The sequence below is a fragment of the Nicotiana sylvestris genome, chromosome 4, assembly GCF_000393655.2.
Source record: "Nicotiana sylvestris chromosome 4, ASM39365v2, whole genome shotgun sequence".
NCBI classification, from domain to species: Eukaryota; Viridiplantae; Streptophyta; class Magnoliopsida; order Solanales; family Solanaceae; genus Nicotiana; species Nicotiana sylvestris.
The window spans coordinates 159,985,713-160,013,245 of record NC_091060.1 but is presented as its reverse complement, the minus strand read 5'-3'; the positions used below and the strand labels follow the sequence as shown (position 1 = coordinate 160,013,245).

General features: G+C 37.6%; 1 protein-coding gene across 2 annotated transcripts; it reads right to left on the bottom strand.

Moving 5' to 3' along the window:
• Nucleotides 1-23,057: 23,057 nt before the first annotated feature.
• On the bottom strand, nt 23,058-27,331 carry LOC104210980 (sterol carrier protein 2). 2 transcript variants are annotated; one of them, XM_070172314.1, is made up of 5 exons: nt 27,096-27,331; nt 23,997-24,139; nt 23,837-23,897; nt 23,528-23,630; nt 23,058-23,407 (listed from the first exon to the last, which is right to left on the bottom strand). In XM_070172314.1, the coding sequence occupies exons 2-5, from the start codon at nt 24,126-24,128 to the stop codon at nt 23,326-23,328; spliced, it is 378 nt and encodes a 125-aa protein (XP_070028415.1). In that variant the 5' UTR covers nt 24,129-24,139; nt 27,096-27,331; the 3' UTR covers nt 23,058-23,325. The 2 variants fall into 2 exon arrangements, with proteins under 2 accessions (XP_070028415.1, XP_009758269.1); XM_009759967.2 differs by lacking the exon at nt 27,096-27,331 and having other exon boundaries at nt 23,997-24,320.
• Nucleotides 27,332-27,533: the final 202 nt, after the last annotated feature.

Sequence of the window (27,533 nt, the reverse complement as noted above, 5' to 3'; positions counted from 1 at the left end):
AAGATCTGTGTTTATTCCCGAATGTACAACTACCGGCAGGGTTCAAAATGCCCAAGTTTGACTTGTACAATGGACATGGCGATCCGGTGGCTCATCTGAGAGGTTTTTGTAGCAAGATGACGGGAGCGGGCAGAAGAGATGAATTATTGATGGCGTATTTCAGCCAAAGTTTGAGTGGATCAGCGCTAGAATGGTACACCAGGCAAGATCATAACAGGTGGTACACCTGGGACGATTTGGCCCAAGCATTCGCTAGTCACTTTCAATATAATCTTGAGATCATTCCAGACCGACTGTCCCTGACCAAACTGGAAAAGAAGCACAGTGAAAGTTTTAGAGAGTATGGGTTCCGGTGGAGGGAGCAAGCATCAAGGGTAGATCCCCCAGTGAAAGAGAGCAAGATGGTTGATTACTTTTTGCAGGCTCTGGAGCCAACTTACTTTGGTCATTTGGTGTCCGCAATTGGCAAATCTTTTAATGAGGTTGTAAAAATAGGAGGCATGGTCGAGAAGGGGCTTAAGTCCAACAAAATCATGAGCTATTCAGCAATCAAGGCAACCACTCAGGCGATCCAAAGCTGCACTGGGGGTGTACTTAGGAAGAAGAAGAAACAAGATGTCACGACTGTTGAGTCCGGAGCCTGGTTCGGATCTAGAGGCCCGTCACCCTACTACAGCCACCTATGACCCTACCACTAAAATTAGCCCCATACTCCATATAGCCCTTCACAACCTTACTACCCACCGCCAGACCCCCATTTTTCCGTCCATCATGCACAAACCTATACCCAAACTCCGGCACACGCACAATGGCGTGCGCCATCGCCACAAAATCCCTACCCAGCTCCACAAAATATATATCCACCCCCAAGGGTCTACAGAAATCCCCCCGGGACAGGTTTCCGACCAAACCCAACCCTCAAGAATGAGAGGCCACAGAAGCAAAAGACTTTCACTCTACTGGGGGAATCATATACCAGTCTTTTCCATAGGTTGAGGCAGTTGGGCATGCTGAATCCAATTGAGCCTAAAATGCCAAATCCCCCTAGAAATCTTGACCATTCGGTGAGTTGTGAGTATTGTTCAGGGGCCCCAGGGCACAATACAGAGAAATGTTGGAAGCTGAAAACAGCCGTGCAAGAGCTTATCGATACTCATCATATCGAGTTCAAGCGCTAGAAGCACCAAATATTAATCAGAATCCATTGCCATCTCACCATGAGACACACATGATTGAGTTGATACACAAAGAGGGGGAGCCCATGAAGCCCTCACAAACGGTAATGATGATCTGTTCCAGCGAAACCAACTCAAGGGAAAAAGTAACCAGTGGGAAATCAGTGGCCCAGTTGAGAGGGGTAGATGATAAGCCAGTTGTGGTAGCCGAGAGAGGGTCGTCAAGCATTGTTGCAGTGAAACCAGAGAAAGCTAAAGTGGTAGTGCCAGGGGTTGCAAGTAAACATGTTGTGGTTGTGAAGGGTGCTCGCACAGAGCATGTCATTATAAAACCGGTAACTCAGCTTCCAGTGATCAACAACAAAGCTGCTACTTGGAATTATGAATGAGCGACGGTGATTTACAAAGGGAAAGAAGTCAAAGGAGAAGTGTGTGAAGCCCAAGGTCTAACTCGTTCGGGGAGGTGTTTTGCTCCCGTAGAGTTAAGAAGGGCCAATCCAATAGCAACAAAGAATCCAATTACCGAGGAAGAGGCGGAAGAATTTTTAAAGAAAATGAAGGCGCAAGATTACTCCATTGTGGAGCAGTTGAGGAAGACCCCGACACAGATCTCAATGTTATCCTTGTTGATCCATTCAGATGAGCATCGCCAGGTATTGATGAAAATTCTGAACGAAGCCCATGTTCCGGATAAGATCTCTATGAACCATCTGGAGAAAATAGCAAACAAGATCTTTGAGGTCAACAGGGTCACTTTTTCAGACGATGAGTTGCCCGTGGAGGGTACAGAACATAATAGGGCCCTCTATTTGACTGTGAAGTGTGAAGACTCGGTAGTCACTCGAGTACTAATTGATAATGGTTCCAGTGCCAATATCTATCCGTTGACCACCTTGAACAAACAGAAGGTCGATGGTGACAGAATTTACAAGAACAACACCAATGTTCGAGGGTTTGATGGTGGTGGTACAGACACAGTGGGTGACATCGTGCTTGAATTAACAATTGGTCCGGTCGAGTTCACCATGGAGTTTCAAGTGTTAGATGTGGCAGTGTCATATAATCTTCTGTTGGGGCGACCCTAGATCCACGCCACCAAAGCAGTGCCTTCTACATTACATCAGATGGTCAAATTCGAATGGGATAGGCAAGAGATTGTAGTACATGGGGAAGACAATACAAGCGCCGTAAGTGATGCCATCGTACCCTTCATAGAGACTGATGATGACAAGGGGCCGTGGGTTTACCAGGTTTTTGATACAGTTTTAGTGGACAAAGTTCCCGAGGGTGAAAGCATCCCACTTCCCAAAAATAGTAGCTGCAACTGTCATGGTAGCCTCGGAGATGTTGAAAAACGTGTTTGTGCCAGGTAAAGGTTTAGGGGCTGATCTTTAGGGTATTGTCCAACCGGTTTCTTTGCCCAAAAATCTGGATACCTTTGGTTTGGGTTTCAAGCCTACAGTGGCAGATATGAGACAGGCCCGCAAATTGAAGAAAAGAGTCTGGGTCCTTCCCAAGCCAATCCCGCGCCTGTCCAGATCTTTTGTCAGGCCGAGCATAAAAAAACAATTGCTATCCAAAGTTACAGGGCCTTGGAATGGTGCAGATGGAGACTTAAATAAAGGCTTTGAAAGATTATTCACCTAAATCAACATGGTAGAAGCTGGGGAGGGGTCCAGCAAGACGGATGTGCAGTTTGTGGGGCCAAAGGCAAAAATCAACAATTGGATGGCTACTCCTTTTCCCATTCGGAGGGAGTCTTGGTAGTTGGCTCTGATTTTCCTTCCTGTTGTCTGGATTATTCCAGGGTTGTAGTCCAGATTTCTTTTATTTTGTTGTGTTCATCAAAGTGTGAAACCTTGTTATCCCGTAATTCAATAAAATAAAAAAGTTTCTTCTTCATTCCTTATTTTATTTTAATTTTGTTTTCTTCTTTTCTTTTTTTGTACAGTTCTCTTTATACTGGTCTTAATGACATGACGTGCATAAGGAATTCTCAGCCCAGTCTTAAAAATCAATCTGATTCCAAAATGATAGTTCAAGAAGTAGATTGCGATTACGAATCAGCATATGATGACGAAGATGAAGCCTTCGAAGAAATTAGTAAGGAGTTAATTCACTTCGAAGAAAAAACCAAACCCAATTTGAATGACACAGAAGCCGTCAATTTAGGGGACACAGACAACGTCCAAGAGACTAAAATAAGTGTCCACCTCAAGCCAAAAATCCGGGAGGAGTTAATCAAAGCACTCATTGAGTACAAAGATGTTTTTGCGTGGTCATATGACGACATGCCAGGTTTAAGCACTGATTTAGTGGTCCACAAATTGCCCACTGATCCAGCGTTCCCACCCGTCAAGCAAAAGTTGAGGAAATTCAAAACTGATATGAGTGTGAAGATTAAAGAAGAAGTTACCAAGCAGTTGGATGCAAAGGTTATTCGGGTCACTCGATATCCTGTCTGGTTGGCTAATGTCGTGCATGTACCGAAGAAGGACGGCAAGATTAGAGTATGCGTCGATTACCGCAATCTCAACAAAGCAAGTCCGAAGGATGACTTCCCACTACCCAATATCCATATTTTGATCGATAATTGTGACAAGCGTGAGATCAGATCTTTTATGGATTGCTATGCTGGGTATCATCAGATTCTAATGGATGAAGAAGATGCAGAAAAGACAGCCTTCATCACGCCATAGGGAACTTATTGCTACCGAGTAATGCCATTTGGGTTGAAGAATGCTGGGGCAACTTATATGAGGGCGATGACTACTGTATTTCATGATATGATACATAAGGAGATTGAGGTATACGTAGATGATATGATCATAACATCAAAGCATCAGGCCGACCACGTCGAGGATTTGAGGAAATTCTTCCAGAGGCTTCGCAGGTACAACCTCAAGCTTAACCCTGCCAAGTGTGCATTTGGTGTTCCATCCGGAAAGCTGTTAGGATTCATAGTCAGTCGGCGAGGCATCGAGTTGGACCCATCAAAGATCAAAGCCATACAAGATTTGCCCCCTCCGAGGAACAAGACTGAAGTGATGAGTCTATTAGGAAGGCTGAACTACATCAGCAGGTTTATTGCTCAGCTCACGACAACTTGTGAGCCAATTTTCAAGTTGTTGAGGAAGGACGCTGCGATCAAGTGGACTGATGAGTGTCAAGAAGCGTTTGATAAGATAAAAGGTTACTTGACAAACCCACCTATGCTGGTTCCGCCAGAACCAGGGAGACATTTGATTCTTTACTTGACAGTCTTGGAAAATTTATTTGGTTGTGTACTGGGGCAGCATGACATCACCGACAGGAAAGAACAAGCCATCTATTATCTTAGCAAAAAATTCACAGCTTATGAGGTTAAGTACACTCACCTGGAAAGGACATGTTGCGCCCTAACTTGGGTGGCACAGAAATTATAGCATTATTTGTCATCCTACACTACTTACCTCATTTCACGCTTGGATCCATTGAAGTATATCTTTCAAAAGCCTATGCTGACAGGAAGACTTGCAAAATGGCAGATTTTGCTCACATAGTTTGACATAATCTATGTGACTCGGATTGCGATGAAAGCCTAGGTATTGGCCGATGATTTGGCCGAGAACCCGGTCGATGAAGAGTATGAGCCACTGAGGGCTTATTTTCCTAATGAAGAGGTGATGCACATTGATGAACTAGAACAAGCCGAAAAACCAAGTTAGAAACTTTTCTTTGATGGGGCAGCTAACATGAAAGGAGTCGGAATAGGAGCTGTGCTAATTTCTGAAATAGGGCATCACTATCCTGTTATGGCTCAGCTTCATTTTTATTGTACCAACAATATGGCTGAGTACGAAGCATGCATTTTGGGTTTAAGGTTAGCTGCGGACATGGATGTCCAAGACGTCTTGGTCTTGGGAGACTCGGACCTCCTGGTGCATCAGATTCAGGGTGAATGGGAAACAAGGGATTTGAATATCATACCATATCGACAATGCTTGTTTGATCTGAGTAAACGATTTCGATCAGTGGAGTTCAGACACATCCCAAGAGTTCATAATGAGGTCGCCGATGCTTTGGCCACTTTAGCATCGATGTTGCACCATCCGAACAAAGCTTATGTCAATCCTTTGCATATTCAAGTCCGAGATCAGCATGCTTATTGTAACATGATTGAAGAAGAACTGGATGGCGAACCATGGTTTCACGATATCAAGGAATACATCAGAATGGGTATATACCCAGTGCAAGCCACGGTGGATCAAAAGAGAACAATTCGACGGTTGGCAAGTGGATTTTTCTTGAGTGGAGGAGTTCTATATAAGAGAACACCAAACCTGGGACTGTTAAGATGCATAGACGCTAGACAGGCTATGACTGTCATGTCCGAAGTACATTCAAGAGTCTGCGGACCACATATGAGCGGATATGTGTTGGCAAAGAAAATTGTCCGAGCAGGCTATTATTGGCTCACCATGGAGCGAGATTGTATTGGTTTTGTGCGCAAATGTCATCAGTGCCAGATACACGGAGATCTGATTCATTCTCCACCATCGGAATTGCACATAATGTCAGCGCCATGGCCCTTCGTCGCTTGGGGCATGGATATCATTAGACCAATTGATCCAGCAGCATCCAACGGGCAAAGGTTCATTCTCGTAGCCATTGATTATTTCACCAAATGGGTTGAGGCCAAAACTTTCAAATCTGTGACCAAGAAAGCAGTGGTCAATTTTGTTCATTCCCATATCATCTGTAGATTTTGGATCCCAAAAGTGATCATCACGGATAATGGTGCTAATCTTAACAGCGGTTTGATGAAAGAAGTATGTCAGCAGTTCAAGATTACACACTGTAATTCCACCCCATATCGTCCCAAAGCGAATGGAGCGGTCGAGGCGGCCAACAAGAACATAAAGAAGATACTGAGGAAGATGGTAGAAGGATCCAGACAATGGCATGAAAAATTACCATTTGCATTGTTGGGTTATTGCACTACTGTCCGTACTTCAGTAGGTGCAACTCCTTATTTGTTGGTATACGGAACTGAAGCAGTAATACCGGCGGAAGTTGAAATTCCATCCCTTCGGATTGTCGCTGAAGCTGAGATTGATGATGACGAGTGGGTCAAAACCCGTTTGGAGCAGTTGAACTTGATTGATGAAAAGAGATTGGCAGTTGTGTGCCATGTCCAACTGTATCAAAGGAGAATGGCAAGAGCCTACAACAAGAAGGTGCGCCCCAGAAAATTTGAAGTAGGGCAGCATGTGTTGAAACGAATCCTGCCACATCAGGCCAAAACAAAAGGCAAGTTCGCCCCAAATTGGCAAGGGCCATTCATTGTAACCAGAGTGTTGTCCAATGGCGCTCTGTGTTTAACAGATATCGAAGGGAAATGCGTCGACATAGGTATCAATTCTGACGCAGTTAAGAGATATTATGTATGATTTCTTTTGATGGTAATTGTTGTTTGTTTGTACTTGGCATTTATCGGAGAATGAAATAACGGAGGCAATTCCTTCTTCTATCCAAACATTTTAACCTTTGCTTCCCCTTTTGAGCCTTATTTATTCTTTCATACCCCTCTTTTGGAATCAGTAATGAAAATGAAAGAAAAAGAGAAGAGAAAATAATGATAATAAAGACAAAAGAAAAGTCACAAGAAAAACAAAGGAATTGGGAACTACGTTTGACCTGATTCCTCAAAGAAGGATACGTAGGTGCCTCACGGCTCGGTCATAGTGTAACAAAAAAAAATCCCCAAGCAAGAAAACTGGGGTGAAAGTTTGTGTTGGTAATTTTGGAAAGAAAGTTTGATTCCAAGAGTTGTAATGTTTTACCCATCAAAATTATTTTGAACCTTTTGATACCCCTTTTTTTTAGCCATACACAAAAGCCCATATTGATGTCCAAAAAGACCTCCCGATCAGTATCCGAGAAGTGCCAAGTCATGCAAACGGAAGTCAGGAGTAACACTTTGATCCCCAGCAGAGAAGAGGATCATGAGTTGGAAATGAATTGATAGCCGAAAGAATCCTTGGCAGAGAGAGTCATATCGGTAACACTCAAATCCCCAGCTGAAAAAATGAAATAAAATGAGAGAGTCTTATCGGTGAAAACCTCCACATGCACCATAAGGCGACGGGAGTTGAGAAAAATAAAATGAGAGTCTTATCGGTGAAAACCTTTACAGGCACCATAAGACAACGGGAGTTGAGAGGAATGAGAGATTCTTATTAGTGAAAACCCCTCGAAGGGCACTATAAGGCGACAAGACAAGATTGGCGGAAAAGAGCCGCATTTGGCAAAGAGTCGAGTGCTTGTTTATCCCCGGCAGGAGGAGGCCGTCCGAAAGATTGATTGATACAAATAGATTGGGTTGATTAATCCGGAATGCACGACATGATCGTTGGGATCAGTTATATCATTCAGATAAGTTCTTTTCTTTCTTTTTTCCCAGCATTTGTTTAGAAAGACTTCTTCTTTTTCTATTTTTGAAATCATCATTTTTCATTTTCTTAGTCTAAAGACTTTATCTCCCCAACAGTTTGTTTTTGAAAAGGATTTTCAGAGCTTATTACCAGTTGCCAAGATGGTGCAAAAGCACAATGTGGATAGGACGGGCAAAAAATAATGCAATGGAACGAGAAAGACGTTCGTTGCAAGACCAAATGATGGATTGATCTAGGATTCCAGGGGAAGTTGGAGAAAAACAGAAAAACAACAGTGGAAAAATTGTGGATCAAACTCCAAGAGGATCCCCAGCAGATTTGCGAGATACAAGAACAACTCCGACAGATTATCGACCAAGTTCCGCGATGGTCAGACAACACAGAGCAGGGAGGGAAGGAAAAAGAAAAACCATTCCCAGCAGGAATATCATCCCTAGTAAATAATGTCATCCCCAGCATGTTTTGTAATAAAACACAAAGCATGGAAAGGAAAAAGGGAAAAACCATCCCCAGCAGAAGTGGCACGACTACTCATCATGTTTTAAACTAACAATTTTTTTTTTTGATTTGAAGCAGGGAAAGGAAATATTATTGACAACAGGAAGACATTGCCACAAAGAAGATTATCAAACTGGGGCAGAAAATTTTCTCGAAAATCAGATAGCCACTTGGGGAAGAGGGAAGATAACACAAGTTTTGGAGGAAGTGAAATCCCCAGCAGTATACGAGAGAAGGCGATACAAGTTTTAAAGAAAACAATCTTGGAAGAAGCAATATAACCCGAGTTTTAAGGGTAGTGGTCCGTGAATCAGTGCCATCCCCACCATTGTTAAAGGGAGGAAAGTAACTAGTCTTAAAGAAGGAAGATAATTCCCCAGCAGTGTTATTCCCAGCAGGTTTCAGAGAAGTGAAAACACCAGTCGGAAGGAAGTAATTCCAGTGGAAGGAAAGCGCCAGCTTTAAAGAAAGTGGTCTTTGAAGTAGGAAAATGACATATTTTTGAATAAAACACCAGTGTTATCTCCAGCATTTTTCGGAGGAATAAGACGCCAGTTTTGAGGGAAGCAGTTGAAAGAAGATGATTCAAGTTAGAAGGAAAATGGTTCGGGAGGCAGGAAGGAGCAACATCAATAAAATATATTTTTAAGAAATAGTCGAAGTCAGGAGCCCGCCTGGAGAATGGAGGTGTTGTATTTTAAGAAGTTGTTGAAGTCAGGAGCCCGCCTGGAGAATGGAGGTGTTATATTTTCTAGAAGTAGTCGAAATTAGGAGCCCGCCTGGAGAATGGAGGTGTTGTATTAATGGAGGTGTTGTATTTTTAAGAAGTTGTTGAAGTCAGGAGCCCGCCTGGAGAATGGAGGTGTTGTATTTTTAAGAAGTAGTTGAAGTCAGGAGCTCGCCTGGAGAATGGAGGTGTTGTATTTTTAAGAAGTAGTTGAAGTCAGGAGCCCGCCTGGAGAATGGAGTTGTTGTATTTTTAAGAAGTAGTTGAAGTCAGGAGCCCGCCTCGAGAATAGAGGTGTTATATTTTTAAGAATTTGTTGAAGTGAGGAGCCCGCCTGGAGAATGGAGGTGTTATATTTTTTAGAAGTAGTCGAAGTTAGGAGCCCGCCTGGAGAATGGAGGTGTTGTATTTTTAAGAAGTAGTCGAAGTTAGGAGCCCTCCTGGAGAATGGAGGTGTTGTATTTTTAAGAAGTAGTTGAAGTCAGGAGCCCGCCTGGAGAATGAAGGTGTTATATTTTTAAGAAGTTGTTGAAGTCAGGAGCCCGCCTGGAGAATGGAGGTGTTATATTTTTTAGAAGTAGTTGAAGTCAGGAGCCCGCCTGGAGAATGGAGGTGTTATATTTTTAAGAAGTAGTTGAAGTCAGGAGCCCGCCTGGAGAATGGAGGTGTTATGTTTTAAGAAATAGTTGAAGTTAGGAGCCCGCCTGGAGAATGGAAGTTGTTATATTTTCAAGTTGTAGTAGAAGTCAGGAGCCCGCCCGGAAAGCGAAGGGTTACGACAAAGATCCCCAACATAAGTTAAAGTTCAGAAGTAGGAAGGAAGGCAACATTAGTTAGAAGAAGGTGGTTCAAGCTTCGAAGGAAAAATAATTTGAAGCTCACAAAAAGGAAATAAGCAGTTCAAATTTGGCAATCAAAAGAAGACTACGAGTTAAGACAGATAGAAAGAAACGTCAGAGGAAACACCAATCACCAAGATGTCAAAGCAACAAGAGACACAAGAGCATGGCTGAAGATCTAGATAAGATTTTGTAATTCATAGACTATAGTTTAGTCTAGTTTCTTGTTTTCTTTTAGCATGGTGTAATAAGGAGGTCGAAAAGCAGTAGCAACAGCATGCAGCAGCAGTAACAGCAAAAGGCAGTCCCATGGTAGTCCCAGCTACCAAAAACTTCCTGAACTACATTAACCTGATTCCCTTCTAGCCAGGGATATGTAGGAAACCTTTGAAGCAAAGGTTCGGTTAAATCTTTTCAAAAATGCTTCACACGGAGTATTCCAACGAGCAAAAATCGCTCGTATCCGCTCACTTTATCTTTGCGCGAAAATCTTTTGTGTTTTCGGACAAAGAGGGGAAGCTGTGAGCACGTGATTTTTGTCTTATGAGAATTACTCCCAAAAAATTCAAAATAAAATGGTTTGGAGTTGTTTGTGATTTATTTGTATTTTTTGTCTGTGCATGTTTATTTCTACTTTAATTCAGAAAAATACAAAAATATGTGTTGCATGTGCATTTAGGATTTAATTTTACAATTTAGGAATTAATTAAACAAACAAGTTTGTTTTACAAAATGAAAAATCACAAAAAAATAATTTACTTTGCATTTTAGCATTTAATGTCAAATTGTGTGATTTTATTTCTAATTGATATTCAACTGTGTGTGATAATTATTATTAAGGGTTGATTAGTATTTTGTAGGATAATTTTGGCTTTACAATTTATTTTAGAATTTTGGTTTTGGGAATTAAAAAAAGAAAATAGAAGAAAAAGAAGAAAACAAGAGAAAGTCGGACTGGGCCAGTTTGAATTAAATAGACCAAGCCCAAACCAAAATAACCCCTTACAGCCTAGTCCAAATATCCTTTCGCCCGGACCAGTCCGTTTCAAAGACACCCAAACGGCATCGTTTTGGGGAAGCCCTGATCAGGGCCGTTGATCTCACTAGATCAACGGTCCAGATCACTCCGCCCTCACCCGTAACCCCATACCTGACCCGTTACCCGGATCGACCCCGACCCCAACACTAAATTAAACGACAACGTATTTAATTAGCTTCTTGATCCTAGACGTTGGTCGTGCTTGATCTAACGGCCAGGATTAAAACACCCCCCCCGTATATAGCCTTGATTCCTTACCCCCACGCCCCCTAAACCAAACCCCCCTTCACCTCTTCGTCTCTGAGTCTCTGAGTTTCAGAGACCAAACATACCCCCCGCCTCTTGCCACCATGCACCACCCACCTGAAATCGCCTCACAGCGATTCCGGTGGTCCAATGACCCCCATCTTCACACCCCTGAACCACCACACCCTCCTCTTTCCAAATCTACCCTCCGTTGTCCTCGAATCATCACCGTCTGCTTTGAATATCAAATCGAAGAATCAGTCTAGAACCCTAGTTCGTCCAATGACCCCCAAATTAACACCCCTAGAACATCTAACCACCCCCAATCCAAATCCAGTACCTGTTTGCTTCGAATCATCCTCAAACTTCTCGAATCTTCATTCGAAGATTCGAGCAAAACCTGGACCTACCCCAATCCGCCCTGAACTCACACCCTGGCACCCCTTGACCTCCCTCATGCCCAAAACATGCTTGGTTCCGTTCGAATCAGACCAGAACCACTCGAACCCCAAATCAAACCCCCAAGAACTCTAGAAAGCCAGAGGTTGAAATCTGTCCCAGCTAAAGGATGATTTGGGGTCTAATCGACTTTAGTCGAAGTGTTCTCAGTTGAGAGCACTCGATTAAGGTCCGTTCGACCTCAAACAGTTCGAGTTTGAGTTCAAATCAGGGTCGTCCAGGTCCCGAGTTCTTGAGGTATTTTCCCTTCATGTTTGTTCCAGTTTGTGTTTGTTTAGTCTGTTTACTTTAGTTTAGTTTTATTGGTTTTTCAATTTCTTTGGTCGATTGATTCTGCCCGTCTTCAATGACCCTTTATTTGGGCAAACTTTTCTGGTCATGGTAAATGAGTGTGATAAAACTATATAATCGATTTGAATGAGTGTCGTCGATTAGTTAAGTTTTATTATGAATCCCTGTTTCTACCAATATGATCACTTGTGCACATGTTCGATTCTTATTTGCTATTGATTGTGTGTTTTATAACTTATGCAATCGATTGAATAAGTGTCGTCGATTAGTCTGGTATGCTTGAATGTTGGATTAGCATGATAAAAGTCTAATTTGTGGTTCATTCTTGTCTGTTTCCTTCCTGCCTCGTTTGTGTTCTAAAATTTGTATTGAAATGAGCTCGTTGTTATATTTGAACTTAGAACTGAACCTGTTGGTATATTCAGTTCATTGAACTGGATTTATTGGTCATTTGTTATCCTGAGTTACTGCTGATTTGAATTGGTTATAACTATAGTACTTTAGTTGATCAGTTAAAAATCAGTTGTTAGGTTTGTAACTTAGAAAACAGATCGATGGAAGTTTAGGGCATGGCAGTAATACATAGGGGTTAAGGGGGTATTTTAGGGATTGAAAAGTTCAGAAATTGGCTAGTTTAAGTGGGCTGACAGTAGGGTACTAAAATACCATTAAACTAATACAATTGTTTAGTGCTAATGGGGAACAAGACATAATGATGGGGGAAAGGTTTAAAGAAAATGGATTAAGAAATAGGTGCCCATACCTATTTGAATTTAAATAAAGAAAAGACAAGTGTAGTGGGGAACAAAACATATACTAGTGGAATTAAAAGAGATGAGGGCAGAATTAGTGGGAAAATTCTGCCCAAAGTGCTTTTGAAAGTTGAGGGGCAGAGTCAGTGTTTGGTTATAAATAGAGTCACTTAGGACAGATTGAGGGGGGAGTTTTTTACACGGGATTAATTCTGAAAAAATCTGGAGATAGACATTGAGAGGACCTTTTTTTGGGGGATGGGCAGTAAGGGTTGAGAATCAAAAACAAATAGAAAAAGTCCAAAGATTGGCACACACTGCCTGACTTTGAAAAAGATTGAGAAAACCTACTGTTGCATTAGTTTCCTGAAGTCAAATTAGAATTCCAGTTGATGAGTTGCCTGTTTCTAGCTTGATTTCTGATTGTGAGAGTCTCAAAGGTTCCCTGGTTGGTTTTCTAGTGACTTTGGGTTTATTCAGGCTGGTTTTGAGTCAGTTCTGGTAATTCTGTTGGATTTTAAACACTTATGGATTTCTGGTTTATCGCTTGGGTCTGCTGTGTATGTCACTAGCTGTTGGTACCTGCTATTTGGTACTCGCAGTGTTTGTTTGAGGTTTTGCTGTGTTGTATTGCTACTGCTGTTGATCCTCTTCTCCTTCTTCTTGTCCTATTTTTCCAATCCAGGTACACTTTTCGAATCGCCTTGATGTAGCTCCTTGAAGTTGAAAAAATGGAAATATTCACAGATTTGTGTTCATTTGTAGGCTGCCTGTTGTTTACAATTGGATGAGTTGTTAGTTAATTATATCTAGTCGATATTGATTATGTGTTTAGTATTATGTGAATAGTGGATACACATGGATTGTAATTAAGAGCTACTGAACTGCTATGTTCCTGTTGACATGCTGTTAGTTTACAAATTTGAGCTGCTAGGTTGTCAGTTGCTTTACCAGAACAATTAGTACTAGATGAAGTTATTTGAACCCTTGATTCATTCTGCTATAAGGGATTCATGTCAAAGTGAGAAACTAGTTAGGGACAATAATTTAATTAGAAACAGAAGCATCAGAATGTTCGAATGTGCGCTAGTTTGATTTGGGACTACTTGAATTCATGGTCATCTAGCAACTGCTTTAGTATAGATAGTGCTCACTTTAGTATAGCTCTATTCTGTTGAAACGTCAAATTCAGAAACATGATTGGGGTTGAAAATGTATGATGGGTCATCGAGTTTGATTTCGAGTTAAACCTAACATCAGTAGGCATCAACAGTTTAGGCTAGTAATATCAGTAGGCATCATCAGTAACTTGTTTAAAATAAGCAGGCACCGTTAGCACTGACTAAACAAATTGGTCATGATAATTGGATATGAATAAGTAGTTAATTTGAACAAGCGTACCTCATAGTTTTATTACTATTTAATAAACACACTCTGGAGAGTTGGAGTAATTGTGGTGTGCAAATGCTTATCCCGCGATCTTCTCGGCCTGATCCTGTTCATTTAAACTAGGCTAGTCCTAGGCCCACTTTGGGCCACTGAAAATTCACGGTTGGCCTATCCGAATTTTATGTCTTGGGCTCTTTGGGCCCAAGACTGATATGACATGTTGGCACTTAAGGATGGACTGGGCTTTTAAATTAGATAGTGGATTCACATTAAAAGGTTCGTCCTTTCGTTTGGATCCGGACTTGAACTATGAGGCCCAATTTTGTAATGTTAATTAATTAGGACTTTTTCTTTTTTTAGAGACAAATAAAGTAGAAAATTATAGATTGCTTTAGGTTTGCCCTTTTAAAATAAGAATGAGATGAGCCTCGCTGAATAAAAATACAAAATTGCGGGACCCTCAATAAATATTTGTTTTAAAATACTTAGACTTAGGGACGGGACGTTTAGCGAATTTCATGGCCTTCCCCAAAAGATAATAACGCGCAAGTCACTTCCGGCGCGCTTTAAATAATTTACTCTCTTAAACTCGGGTGCACATTTATGTGACCCAAATCCAAGTCTTAACAAAGTCGGAATGTGTCGCTAATTACGGGTACATTGATTGTGACGTGGTTCGAGATGCATTTCCATGACGTTGCAAATTCCTTTAAAAAATAATGAATGAGACGAGCCTCGACAAATAAAAATACACAAGCTGCGGGGCCCTCTATACGTGTTGGTAAAATTACTTAGACTTTGGGATGGACCGTTTAGCAAAATTTTGCGGCCCTACCCAAAATAATGATACGCTAGTCGCCTTAGGCGCGTACTTAATAACGTTATCTTCTTAAACTCGGGTGCGCATTTATGTGACCCAAATCCAAATCTCAACAGAGTTGAAATGTGTCAATAACCACGGGTGCATTGATGTGACGTGGTTCGAGATGTATTTTCACGATGTTGCAATTCTCGGTAAAAATGATAATAATAAAAGTGGTAAAAAGTTAAAATTTGCACATAGGTTCAACATGTATTAAAATCAGATAAATAAGCCGAATATGACAGTTGAGCGACCGTGCTAGAACCACGGAACTCGGGAATGCCTAACACCTTCTCCCGGGTTAACAGAATTCCTTACTCGGATTTCTGATTCGCGGACTGTTATACAGAGTCAATCTTTTCCTCGATTCGGGATCCAACCGGTGACTTGGGACACCATAAATCTCCAAGTGGCGACTCTGAATTAAATAATAAATCCCGTTTCGATTGTCCTTTAATTAGAAAAACTCCCTTTACGCCCCTTCACGGGGGGTGTAGGTAAAAAGGAGGTGTGACAAGGAGCTGAGATATTCACCAAATATGGTAAGTATACTGACCTTTTAATCTTTTTTTTCTTCTTTTAAATTAGAGAAATTTATTCAATAATTGTAAGAACTCACGGGACGGTTATCGGAAGCCGTGAGTTCGAGTTGTTCAACTTGTAGTGGACTGTTTTGTGGGTTGTTTTATATTTCTATTGGGTTGTCTCTTTTGCTTCTGTTTTTGTGGATTTTTGGAGGAGTAAGGGTGTGGAAAAATAATACATAACGGCAGGGGGGCTGGCTGGTCGTCGTCGTTATATTTTTGGGTTGTTTGACACTACTATGGTTGTCGTTTTGTGTATGGAGTAATAGGGGTATGTTGGGCTATTTCGTGGTATTTTGTGATGGATATAAGGTTGAAAAATAATGTATATATGTTGTTATTATTGTGTTCTTGCGTTGTTGGTGTTATGTCGAATTAGGGAAAAGTAAAGATTATATGGGAGATGTTGCCCGTTTTGTTACAAAATAAGCTTGTCGTTCGTTGTGTGATAGTTGTACCTTCCATAACTTAATGATAGTATTGTTATCATTGTTATAGATTAAGGTGAAACAAGAGGAGTTTAACGTGGCTATTGGACATATTGTGATAAGGTATGTTAAGGCTAAACCTTTCTTTCATTTTGGCATGATCCAATAACTACATGTGTTTGATAACGAGACATAAAGAGAAGTTCATATCCCTAAATTTATGTACATTTTCCTAGTCTCATACGTTACAGCATTATCCCTTATCGGGAATTCATATTCAGTTTAGTTTTGTCTTCTGTCAGCCAAGAGAGCGGATAATCTCTCTCTCTCTCTCTCTCTCTCTCTCTCTCTATATATATATATATATATATATATATATATATATATATATATATATATATATATATACAGTATTACATTATTTTCACCACTATCGAGCTATAATCGATGGGGGGGCAACCTCTGATCAGATAGTGAGTTATATACTGAGCCTACTATGGTCGAACGCCTATGAGCGATCCCGAAATGGCCGAGATACAGAGCCTAGTATGGTCGAGCTCTTATGAGCGAGCCTACTACGGCAGAGCAGATACATATACCGAGCTTTATAAGGTCGAACAGCTATTTTACTTACTATATTGAGAGAGTTGAGTCAGTATCAGCAGGTAAGCATATTTTCAGATTATATTTGACTTCCAGTTACCTTTAGTTATTATATTATCAGTTCAATTTTAACTTTCAATTATTCTATTGCCTTACATACTCTGTACATTATTTTGTACTGACATCTCTTTTGCTGGGGACACTGCATTTCATGTATGCATGTCCTCATTGACAATTGGACAGACCCTCCCAGTAGGCAGAGTCAAATATCATCTTGGTTAGTAAGCTCCACTTCCTCGGAGTTACCAGGTCTAGACCTTGGAGTCCATTTATATATACAGGTTTGATAGGTAAGTCGAGGCTCTGTCCGGATCATGGTACAATTCAGTTATCTCTAGAGGCTTGTAGACGAGTCTTGTATATTCTTATATCAGTAGATATTCATGGCGGCTTAATCGGTCGGCATAGTTATATATATCAGTTTTTGGATATGTTTACCCCACAAATAAGAGAGACATTATTTTCAAACAATACAGAATATGGCCTCATCGGCCTAAGTTGAGGGTTACCCCTCCAGAGTTCATAGTTACAGAGTGGTACGCTCGGGCCGAGTACGGAACCGAGTGCCAGCCACGCCTCTTCAAGTTTAGGGCATGACAGGTGTATGTCCTGAATCGAATTCGGAGGTCCTTATCTTGATTTATCGCAATTTGTTGAAAATTAGAAGTTTAAAGGTTTAACAAAATTCAAGTTTGACTTTGTTGCTATCGGATCCGGATTCTGGTTCCGGAACTTGGTATAAGTTCATTACTGGATTTATGACTTGTCTATAAAATTTGGTACAAAAAAATTCATTTGACGTGATTCGAACGTCTGGTTGTTAAAATGAAAGTTCTTAAGTTTCATTGAAAATTTCATTTGTTTTGGTTTCCGGTTTGTAGTTCTAGGTGTTGTTTTGGTATTTTGATCGCGTGAACGAGTTCATATAAATTTTTTGAAATTGTGTGCATGTTTGGTTTAGAGCTCCGAGAGCTCAGGTGAGTTCTGGATAGGCTTCGGAGTGGTTTGGACTTAAGAAAAATAGTTGGTAAAAATCTAGTTCTGGTGCAACCTCTAATCTTGCAATTACAAGGTTAATGTTTGCATTTGCGAACATTCATTTCCTCTATCAAGTTCGCATTTGGGGAGAGTGGTTCGCATTTGTGAAGGGGTACTGGGGGAGAGTGGTTCGCATTTGCGATCAGACGGCCGCAATTGCAAAAGTCCAAGTTCGCAATTGCGAACAAAACCATCGCATTTGCGATGGCAGCAAAGATGGGGAATCTTCGCATTTGCAAAGGCTTTATTGCATTTGCGGGGTTCACAATTGCGAACCCCAGGTCACAATTGCGATATCTGCGGCTGGACAAAAGAAGGGAAATACGAGATTTTAGCTCATTCTTTCAAATTCTCAATCCTAAGCACCCTAGAGGCGATTTTCCCAAGAACCTTTCTTTCTAAATTCATTGGTAAGTGACCTTAATCTACTTTCTCTCAATTACCCGTTACATTTCACAAGTTTTCAACATTAAATCTAGGATTTTCATGGTAGATATTAAAGATTTGGGAAGAATAGGGAGTTTTTTTTTTGCAAATTTGAGATTTAGTCCTAAATTTGGGGTCGAATTTCTAAACAAATTACATAATCGGGCTCGAGGGTGAATGGGTAAATGAGTTTTGGTCCGAATCTCGAGTTCTGACCAAGCGAGCCCGGGATTTTCTTTTGTTGACTTTTTGAAAAAAGTGTTATCGTAATTGATTTCCCAAATATTATTTGATGTTATTAAGTCGATTTTGGTTAGATTCGGCTAGTTTGGAGACGAATTCTAGAGGAAAAACCCTGGTTGATTGTGGAGTGAGGTAAGTGTTGGGTTTAACCTTGATTTGAGGGAATTAGGAACTCTTGAGCTATGTGCTATGTGCTATGTGAAATTCATGTGTTGCGGTGTATATGCAAGGTGACAAGTGTATGTATTCCGCTAAAATACTTGTTTCCCTGTTTTTCCGCATTTCATTAAATATTTCATTTCATGCCTTAACTGTTACATGCTTTAAATGCTTCCCATGCCTCTATTTGTTAATTGTCAATTATTATTCTCATGTTAAAAATGTTAGATTTTCCCAAGCTTCCATGATTTACTGCTACCTGTCTTAGTTGACTTACTTGTACCCTTTAGTTGATATTTATTTGATTTGTCTTACCGTTTAGTATTAATCACAATGAATTCGTAATTTGAGATGAGATTTCCTTTCTGGTTCTGTTTCATATCCATTAATCATACAGGATACTTGTGATTTGAGTTGTTAAATTGATTGCACTTACTGAATTGTCCATACTGTACGGTGGGATCGGGTTATGCGCCGCAACAGATGAAATAAGGATGGATTGATATTGCGAAATAAGGGTGAATTTATATTGACACGGTGGGATCGGGTTGCGCCACAACAGGTAAAACAAGAGTGGATTGATGTGGCGAAATAAAGGTGAGTTATGATATTGATTCTGATTATATAGTGGGATCGGGTTGCACACCGCAATATATTTTTACTTATTATTGTTGATATTATTATGGTGGAATAAGGAAGAATTGTATTGTACGGTAGGATCGGATTGCGCGCCGCAATAGTTTATGTGATTTACATTCCTTGTTGTATTGTGTGGACTTTGGTACTTTCATACGAGACTCTAAAGATTGGTATTTCTGGCATTTACTGGTTTTTCTTCATAGATTGAGTTACTTTCATGTGTTAACTGCTTTAATTCGTTTCTGTATTTTTTTCTTTTCTGTCATTATTATATACTGCATACAGGTTATTGTAAGTGATTGCCTTAACCTCGTCACTACTTCGTTGAGGTTAGATTCGTCACTTATAGAGTACATGGGGTCGGTTGTACTTATATTACATTCTGCACTTTTTGTGAAGATTTTAGAGTCGATCCCAGCAGCGGTCCATAGATTGCTTGAGCCGGCTATTGAGTGGAGACTTGAGGTATAGCTGCTCGGCATCCATAGCCCCTAGAGTCCCGTTCTTCTTTATCTTAGTGGTGTACTTTCCCTCAGACAACTTTACTTTTATATAGACCTTTATTTATGCTATTCTAGTAGCTCGTGCACTTGTAACACCAGATTCGGGGTTGTATTAGATATTTCAGTTGTTATGGTTTTTTCGCACGTTACCTCAGATTTATTTCAGTTATTTTGGCTTTTTTATTATTATTTGATCTGAACTGTCAAAAATAGATAAACTATTCTAACGTTGGCTTGCTTAGCAAGTGAAATGTTAGGCGCCACCACGATCCCGATTGTAAAATTTTCGGATCGTGACAGCTCCCGCTCCATACCCGCATAAGCTTAAACCCGCCCCGCCCTGCATCCACTCCACTACATTGCCATTCCTACCTCCAAGCCTCGGATTCATTTCATTTATTTTCTTGTATACTTGCTGGAGAAATGTGTCTTTGCATTATCTTGGCCCTATACAAGAATCCATATGAAATAGAAAAAATAAAGTTAGCCACGTGCTTGCAATGTCTTTAATTGATTTTTACAATAATATACTGTTCTTCCATTTCTTTATAGGTGATCATAAAAATATATGTGTATTTTTTAGATAATACATAATTATCTATGATATTACCAGAATCTTTCATTTTATAAAGGAATGATTTTGATAATAACTTATTAGCAATCAACCTAAATTTACTTAGGTGATCATAAATAATACATAAGCGATTTCTATGTAACACACGTTCTATGTACATAGATAATTTCTAGATAACACATAAGCCATCTATGATTTCACTAGGATCTTCCACTTTATAAAAAAAGGGTAATTTTAGAGAGCTCCCCTCACGTTTGCTCTATCACATTGAACTCCCTCGTGGTTTTGGATATTACGCTTATTTTCCTTATTTTGATTTTTTTAACAATTCTTTTTACCTAATAATTTTAATGTAGATAAATGACATTATGACAAATCTACTCTTTTTAAGATAGTATGTTATTTAATTAATACTGTGATCATTTTTAAAGTTCCTTTAGGAGTAATTGCCAATATTTAAGATGAGCAAAGCCGATTGATTCTTCACGCACAAAGTAAAGTATTTCATTATTTTGAATAGAATTTTCTTTTTTTTTTCTTCTTTTGTTACTCTTTTGAAAGTTCCAAACCCGATACTTCACTAGCACTATTGCTCCGTTTCATTTAAATTACAAAAGAAACGATATGATTTCATTGAACATCAAGTGAAGAACTCAAATCCATTTTAATGGAAACAAGATTTGCTTAAAGAAAAAGGATTCTTAATGAAATCTATGCAAGCTCCTGATAAGTATCTTCATATGCAGTTCTCCATCACATTCTTTTCTTTCTTCCCATTAAACCATCGCCAAAAACTAATTACAACATACTCTCTAATTAAAGGAGACAACTACGGCTCTATGTTGAACTAGCAGGAATAAATGCTAATGAGTTTCGATCACTGTCAAACTTCTCTACTAGGAAGTTGTACACTAAAATGAGAGGTATTTTTCCTAAAGTTTCATGAAGGAAGTTAGTGTGTAATAACTTAAGGAGCTTCCAAATGGATATTCATATTAAGAGCCCGTTTGGACAAAAGAAATTTTTCACTTTTTTCCGAAATTAGTGTTTGGCCATAAAATTTTCAATTTTCACTTGAAGATGAATTTGGAATTTTTCGAAAATTTGAAAAACTCCAAAAAGCTGTTTTCCAAAATTTTACTCAGATCACTCACAAAAATTCAAAAACAACCCAAAATTATGTTCATGTCCAAACACAACTCTAATTTTCAAATACCATTTTCACTTGAAAAAAAAATTCACTTTTTTTTTTTGAAATTTTACAATTCTTATGTCCAAACGCCCATTAAAGCGCGTGGCATATGTAAAATTGCTTACTAGAGATAGATTAATAAAATGGGGAATGGAGGTTCTGTTGGCTTGTCCACTCTGTAATGGGAACGAAAGTATTTCACACTTGTTCTTTCAATGTAACGTCTTCCCATATCTGGAAAAAGGTCCTAGCTTGGCAAGGGACAAGCAGAATGGTAATGTATTGGCAAGAGGAACTAAAGTGGGCTGAAGTTTATGCAAGAGGAAGAAGAGCCGAGGTAGAGATATACAGCATGGCACTTGTAGTGGTGTGTACTAGATTTGGAAAGAAAGAAACCAATGGGTATACCGAGGTACGCAATCAGATTCGAAGCATATTATGAAACAAATTATCCAAGAGGTATGTTGTAGAGGAACAATGCATAAAAGATTAGCTAGGAAACTTGATAAGTTAAATTTATATCCTTAACTTTGTGGTTGTAGTAGTTGAAGATATTGTCATTTCGCGGAAAAAAAAATAATTCTAGGATTAGGTCTTGGTTTTCGTGCAAATTTTTCTCTGTTGAGGTGCAAGTAATATTAGGAAAATTCAAAATGTGTTAACATAATTAATTAATAGTAGTATATTAAAAAGGGCAAATTAGTCAGATCATAATTTTTTTCCTTTATAAAAAAAATAGTATATTAAAAGAATTGTTACAAAAAAATCAAAATACGGGAGGTAAGTGTAATATCCAAAACCATAAGGGAGGTTAGTGTGATAGAACAAAATGTAAAGGGAGGTCTCTGAAATTATCCCTATAAAAAATGATCCTGGTAAATAATTAATAAGCAATCAATAGGAGATCACTTACGCGACCATAAATAAATACATGGGTGATCTCTAGATAATATATAGGCGATTTAGATTTCACCAGGATCTCCCACTTTATAAAAAATAATCCTGGTAATAACTAATAAGTGATCAATCGGAGATCACTTAGGCGATCCACTAAACCAGATTACATAAAATCAGAAGTACTCCCATCTTTCCCGTTTTTACCTAACCAGAAAATAAAATCTACTAATCAAATGTAGATTCAACAAAACGTCAACTATGAATCACCCATGTTATAAGTATGAATATCCAAGTATATAATTTACATGTAGCAAGTTTTGAAGAAATTTTGCTTGACAGTTGCCGCAACAATTGAGAATTGGTTCATCCACTTGTGCAGACTAGAAGATTTGGGGAACTAAAATCATTACAATCAAATTGTTGAACTTAATAACCAAACTCAAAAAGAGTAAAGATCACTAAAACGGCAAAGTGAAAACGGGAAAGAAGAAGTAACCAACATGCAATATGTGCTTCTAGTTGCTAATTATGCATGAAATTATTGATTGTGATAACTTTTTTGGCCTTTGGCTAAAATCAAGCATGACATTGTTGCTTGTTCAGTTCTTTATTAGTTTTCACTAAGACATGCAAGATTCTCTATTTCCACCCTCAGTAGTCGAGGTTGAATCCCTTAGTTTGATATATCTCCTCTAAGTTAATCCAACTAAATATGGCCTTCCTTCTATTGGTCTTTATACAATGCCATTTAACTACTTCACCCAACAGAAAAGATCCATATGTCACTGTCAACTGCAAGCTATTTATAATAGAAACAAAAAGAAACAGAATGCTACAGCAGATGCAATGTTCAACAAAATAAACTCAAATTCCAGCAAGGTAATCAAGATTAACCAACATCAACATGTATTTTAGCATCACTAGGCCAACTATATGAAGACATAACCATAAAACAGATAATTAAGATTTTGGATCAGTATAACTAAAATGATAGACATAACCATAAAACAGAATCATTTATGTAAAATATAAGCTCAATGTGAATTGATAAGACACAATAATCAGTCTCTGTAAAATGTGAACATTAAATTTCAGTTCCTTGATGGAAAGCCCAGTAATACATCATAAAAGGGACACAGAATTATACCCTAAGAACAGACAAATAAAATTCAAATCCTCCATAATTTTCTTATCATATGAGTTGATTTTTGGTGACACAAAATATTAAAGAACAGTCCCTACTGACATTTTTGTAGTAGCTTTGTTCACATTTTTGAAGGCTTTGGGAAAATGTCAGGTGTGAATTTCTGTGCTGCACTTATGCTGCCCTTAATTTTCATTGCACCCCTGCATCAAAATCCATTCGAAAATCACAAATTATCAAAAAGCTCGAAACTTTAAAAGATCAAAAAGTTGCAAACAAATAAAATAAAAAGCTGAAAAGGATAAATAGAAGGATAATAATACCTCATAAAAGCAATTTGGGGATTCATTTTTCCAGTGGCAATCTTCACAAAATCATCATCCTTAAATGAAAAGGTTGCATCGGGTTTCCCACCCTCGTATGGCCCTAAATTCCCAATTAAACAAATACCCAAATTCAATTTCGGATCCATACAATTTAAAGCGATCAGTAACAGGAAGCAAACAATTTCATTCTCAATTTCTATATTAATTGGAATCGACTATATAAATCCTCTACAACTATTTCTATTTATTCGGATTCATTTCATTTAAATACTCGATAATAGAAAGGAAGAAGAAAAAAAGCCCAACCTTCCTTTGTTTCTCCTTTCTTCAGATCAACAACATACACCTTCTCATTGAATCCAATTTTCTGCAGATCAAAAATTAAAAAAAAAACATAAAATTAAGGAATATAAAAGAATTTATACATATACAGGAATGTAAAATTAGGGGAAAAGGGGGATTTTACCTTTGGGGCGATGTTGATTTGGTAAACGAGGCCAATTTTTTTTATGAGTGCCTTGCCAGCATCAGTAGTGAGATGAAGTTTCATTTGCTCAAATATAGCATCGGATTTCAACTGAGTGGAATTGTCCGCCATAGCTACTGCTACTATTTGCAACAAATAAGTTCAAGATCAAAATACAAGAATTGTATGGCTTAGGGAAAGAGAAATATATAGAGGAGATCATTAATGGGCATTAAAATGGCAGCTGCAATTTTGGTTTGGCGGAAAAGATAAAAATAAATATTGCAGTTTTGGTTAGCAAACGAAGAGGAGATGGCAAAGGGGTGCATGATTAGTCATGGTGTGGACACGCAATTCAATGTGCGAGATTAGGATGACGTACTTGCAAAGAATTAGGGCTTTACGCGCTTGTAGTTTCAAACTTTTATTTACTCGCTCTTTCGTGAAGCCAAGTGTGATGAGAAAGGAAATTCTCCGCGTTGGGACCCGCGAGTTATTATTTACATGAGGTACCTGCGGCTGGGACGGATAATGAACGAGCCCCAAATTTTTCCTTTTCAAGAAAAATTAATATTAGTACCCTGCACGGACACTAATTAGTAATATGTCAAATATTTAAGTTATTTGGATTGTACCTAAATAATCTTAAAAGTTACATTTTTTTAGTAAATATAGATAATCATTGGATATTAACTGTATGAAAAAAAATTAACCATTTCTTCTATTTTCTTTTTTTGATACCATTCTTGCCGGTGTCATTGGATACTAAAAATAGTCAGGAAGCATAATAATAACTCATATTTATAGCAAAACAATCAAATGTTGAGATAATGAATTGACTCTTTGGATAAGACTTAACTCTTTTACTACTACTTGAACTATTATTTGGTGTGTTGATATCTCTTAAAAATATTTCTTTATTAAAATTTTAGTTTCTAAAACATTATTTTTCAATAATAATTATTTTTGTAATAATATAATGAAAATATTATTCTTAATTAAAAATTTATTTTAATTGGCTATCTAAAAATATAAAAAATTCTTTAGCTAGTGAATTTTTTTTTATTCCATTTTGATATTTGACATTAACCATGTTAAATATCTGAGTTATTTGAATTATATATAAATAACCTTAACATTTAAACCTTATAAGTAATTATAGATAATCGTCAGATATTAATTAAGAAACACTACATGAAAAAAGACTAACATTTTCTCAATTCTCGTAGTGATAATTTTATTTTTGCACTATTCTCATAAGTGTCATTGGAACTTAAAAATAGCCACGAAGTGAAATAATAACTCATATTTATGACAAAGCACAAAGGTTGACACGATATAAACGCTTCTTTGATTAGGACGTGACTCTTATACTATGACTTGAATTCTTATTTGGTATGATTTTACCTTTCAAAAATTATTTCTAGTTTGAAAATTTAATTTCTAAAACTTTATATATATATATATATATATATATATATATATATATTATAATAATAATAATTATCTTTATAATGATGCAAGTGAAGATATTATCTTTAATTTAAAATTCATCGGTTATCTAGAAATTTAAATAATTTTTTGGCCGGATTTATTTCAATATGACTCCACTTTAAGTTTATCGATATCTCTAACCCTAAAATTTGAATTTTTAATACCCTATATATACAAAAAATTTATTCTTTGAATCATTAAATGTTAAATTGGTTGATTATTATTATAAAATATTACATATATTGTCTTAAAAATTATCAAGTAGTTTATTTTTCGACACCATACTTAGCTTAACCTCAATGCAAACTACTCAAATTGCATTCCCATTCAAATTCGAATATCATATCAGTTTGTTAGTAATAGTGATTTTTTAAAAATGACACATAATGTAAATTTAAAAAAATATTCTAAGATATCCTTATCTTATAATCTATGTATTTGAGTTGAAAAAAAAATGATGAGATTAAATTTCAAATTTTTTTTATTCTCAACAAAGATGAAACATAAGAAAAAATTTGTTGTCATATTTTATTTCTTGTTTTTAGATATTTATAACATTTTTTTCAATATTTATTTTCTTTTATCTTATTTTTTATGTCATTATTTCTTTTGTAACAAAAAAATTAATTTATTTCACTATAAAAGGATGACTTTTAACAAAAATTGTCTACATATGAACTTTAATTATATTTTTAGCCTTTGGTTGAAATTATTTCATATTTTTCTTTTGGCTTTACCTAATCAGCCTAAATAGGTGCTCAACTGGCCACTTAAATTAAAAAATTGAATGATGAGTAATATATATATATATATATAAGAGGTAGATTGTATAAAGTTTAATCTAATATAAGAGGGGTAGATGGTATTAAGTCGAAATTAAAATCGTCTAAATCGTCTTCTTAGATGGTATAGATGATATGACTGATGGTATGATAATATTAACAATATCAGATATTGTTGTTTTCTATATATATCTGAACAGATACTATTATTGTCTTGTAGATATATAAAATGTATGGCCAAATCTACTATTAAATAAAACCCGTTTTCTACGTCTATTATAAATTCTTCCAAACTTTGAGTAAGGCTCCTAACAAAGCTTTCTGAATTTGTATAGTTATTACGATTGTTGGACATTAATAATAAAATTATTTTTTGCGATTGAACTCTTATGTTGTGAAAATCCTACTCGGTACTCTCTCTCTTTTATTCTATAGACTTGTATAGTTACCATATTATCTAAATTATGAACTGAAATTACCCCTTTACTACTTTTTTTAATCCACTTTGTTCATCTCTTCTTCCCAATCTTTTAAAGATTTTAACACTTTTCTTAACTCTTATTTCTTTAACCTCACCCCGGCCATGGTTAAACACTTATACCCTTCTTAATTGTTTTCAGGTTTTACTTAACCAGTTTCTTCTAGGAATTTACAGGTTAATCCATCATAATTGTTAAGAAATTGGGAAGCTAACCATATACTTAGAGTGATATCTAATAATCGATCATATGAACATGAAACATAAAACTATACAGGATAACAAAAATTTTAAAATAAACAGGGGTAATAGGAACATAATTTAGATAAAAGATGAGTAACTTACATGCTTATAGGAGAGAGATTTTCCTTTCGGGAAACCCGAAAAAGTCTACTGAGCTTTGGGAATTAAAAACGATCACACATAAGCATAAGGCCTTATTTTTTTTACAAGCTTAAAGGAGGAACTACTAAAATATTCATAAGGAAATATTTTACAAAGGGTTTTGGAAAGGGGGTTGATGATGGAAAGGGGAGTTGGTTGGATGGGTTTTCTTCAGAGTGCTTTTTCTCTTCGATCTTGTTTTTCTTCTGCTTCCTTCTCCTTTTTATAGCTAAATTTTGGAACGGATTTGAAAAACGGATTCCAAACTCTTCCGAAATCTATCTTGTCCAGCCTTGCAGGGTACTTCATTGGGCCCCATCTTCACATGGCTTGGTCGGAGATTCCTTCCGTGTTTGTAACTTTTTCTTCCACTCAAAATTTTAACTTGTCTTTTAGCAC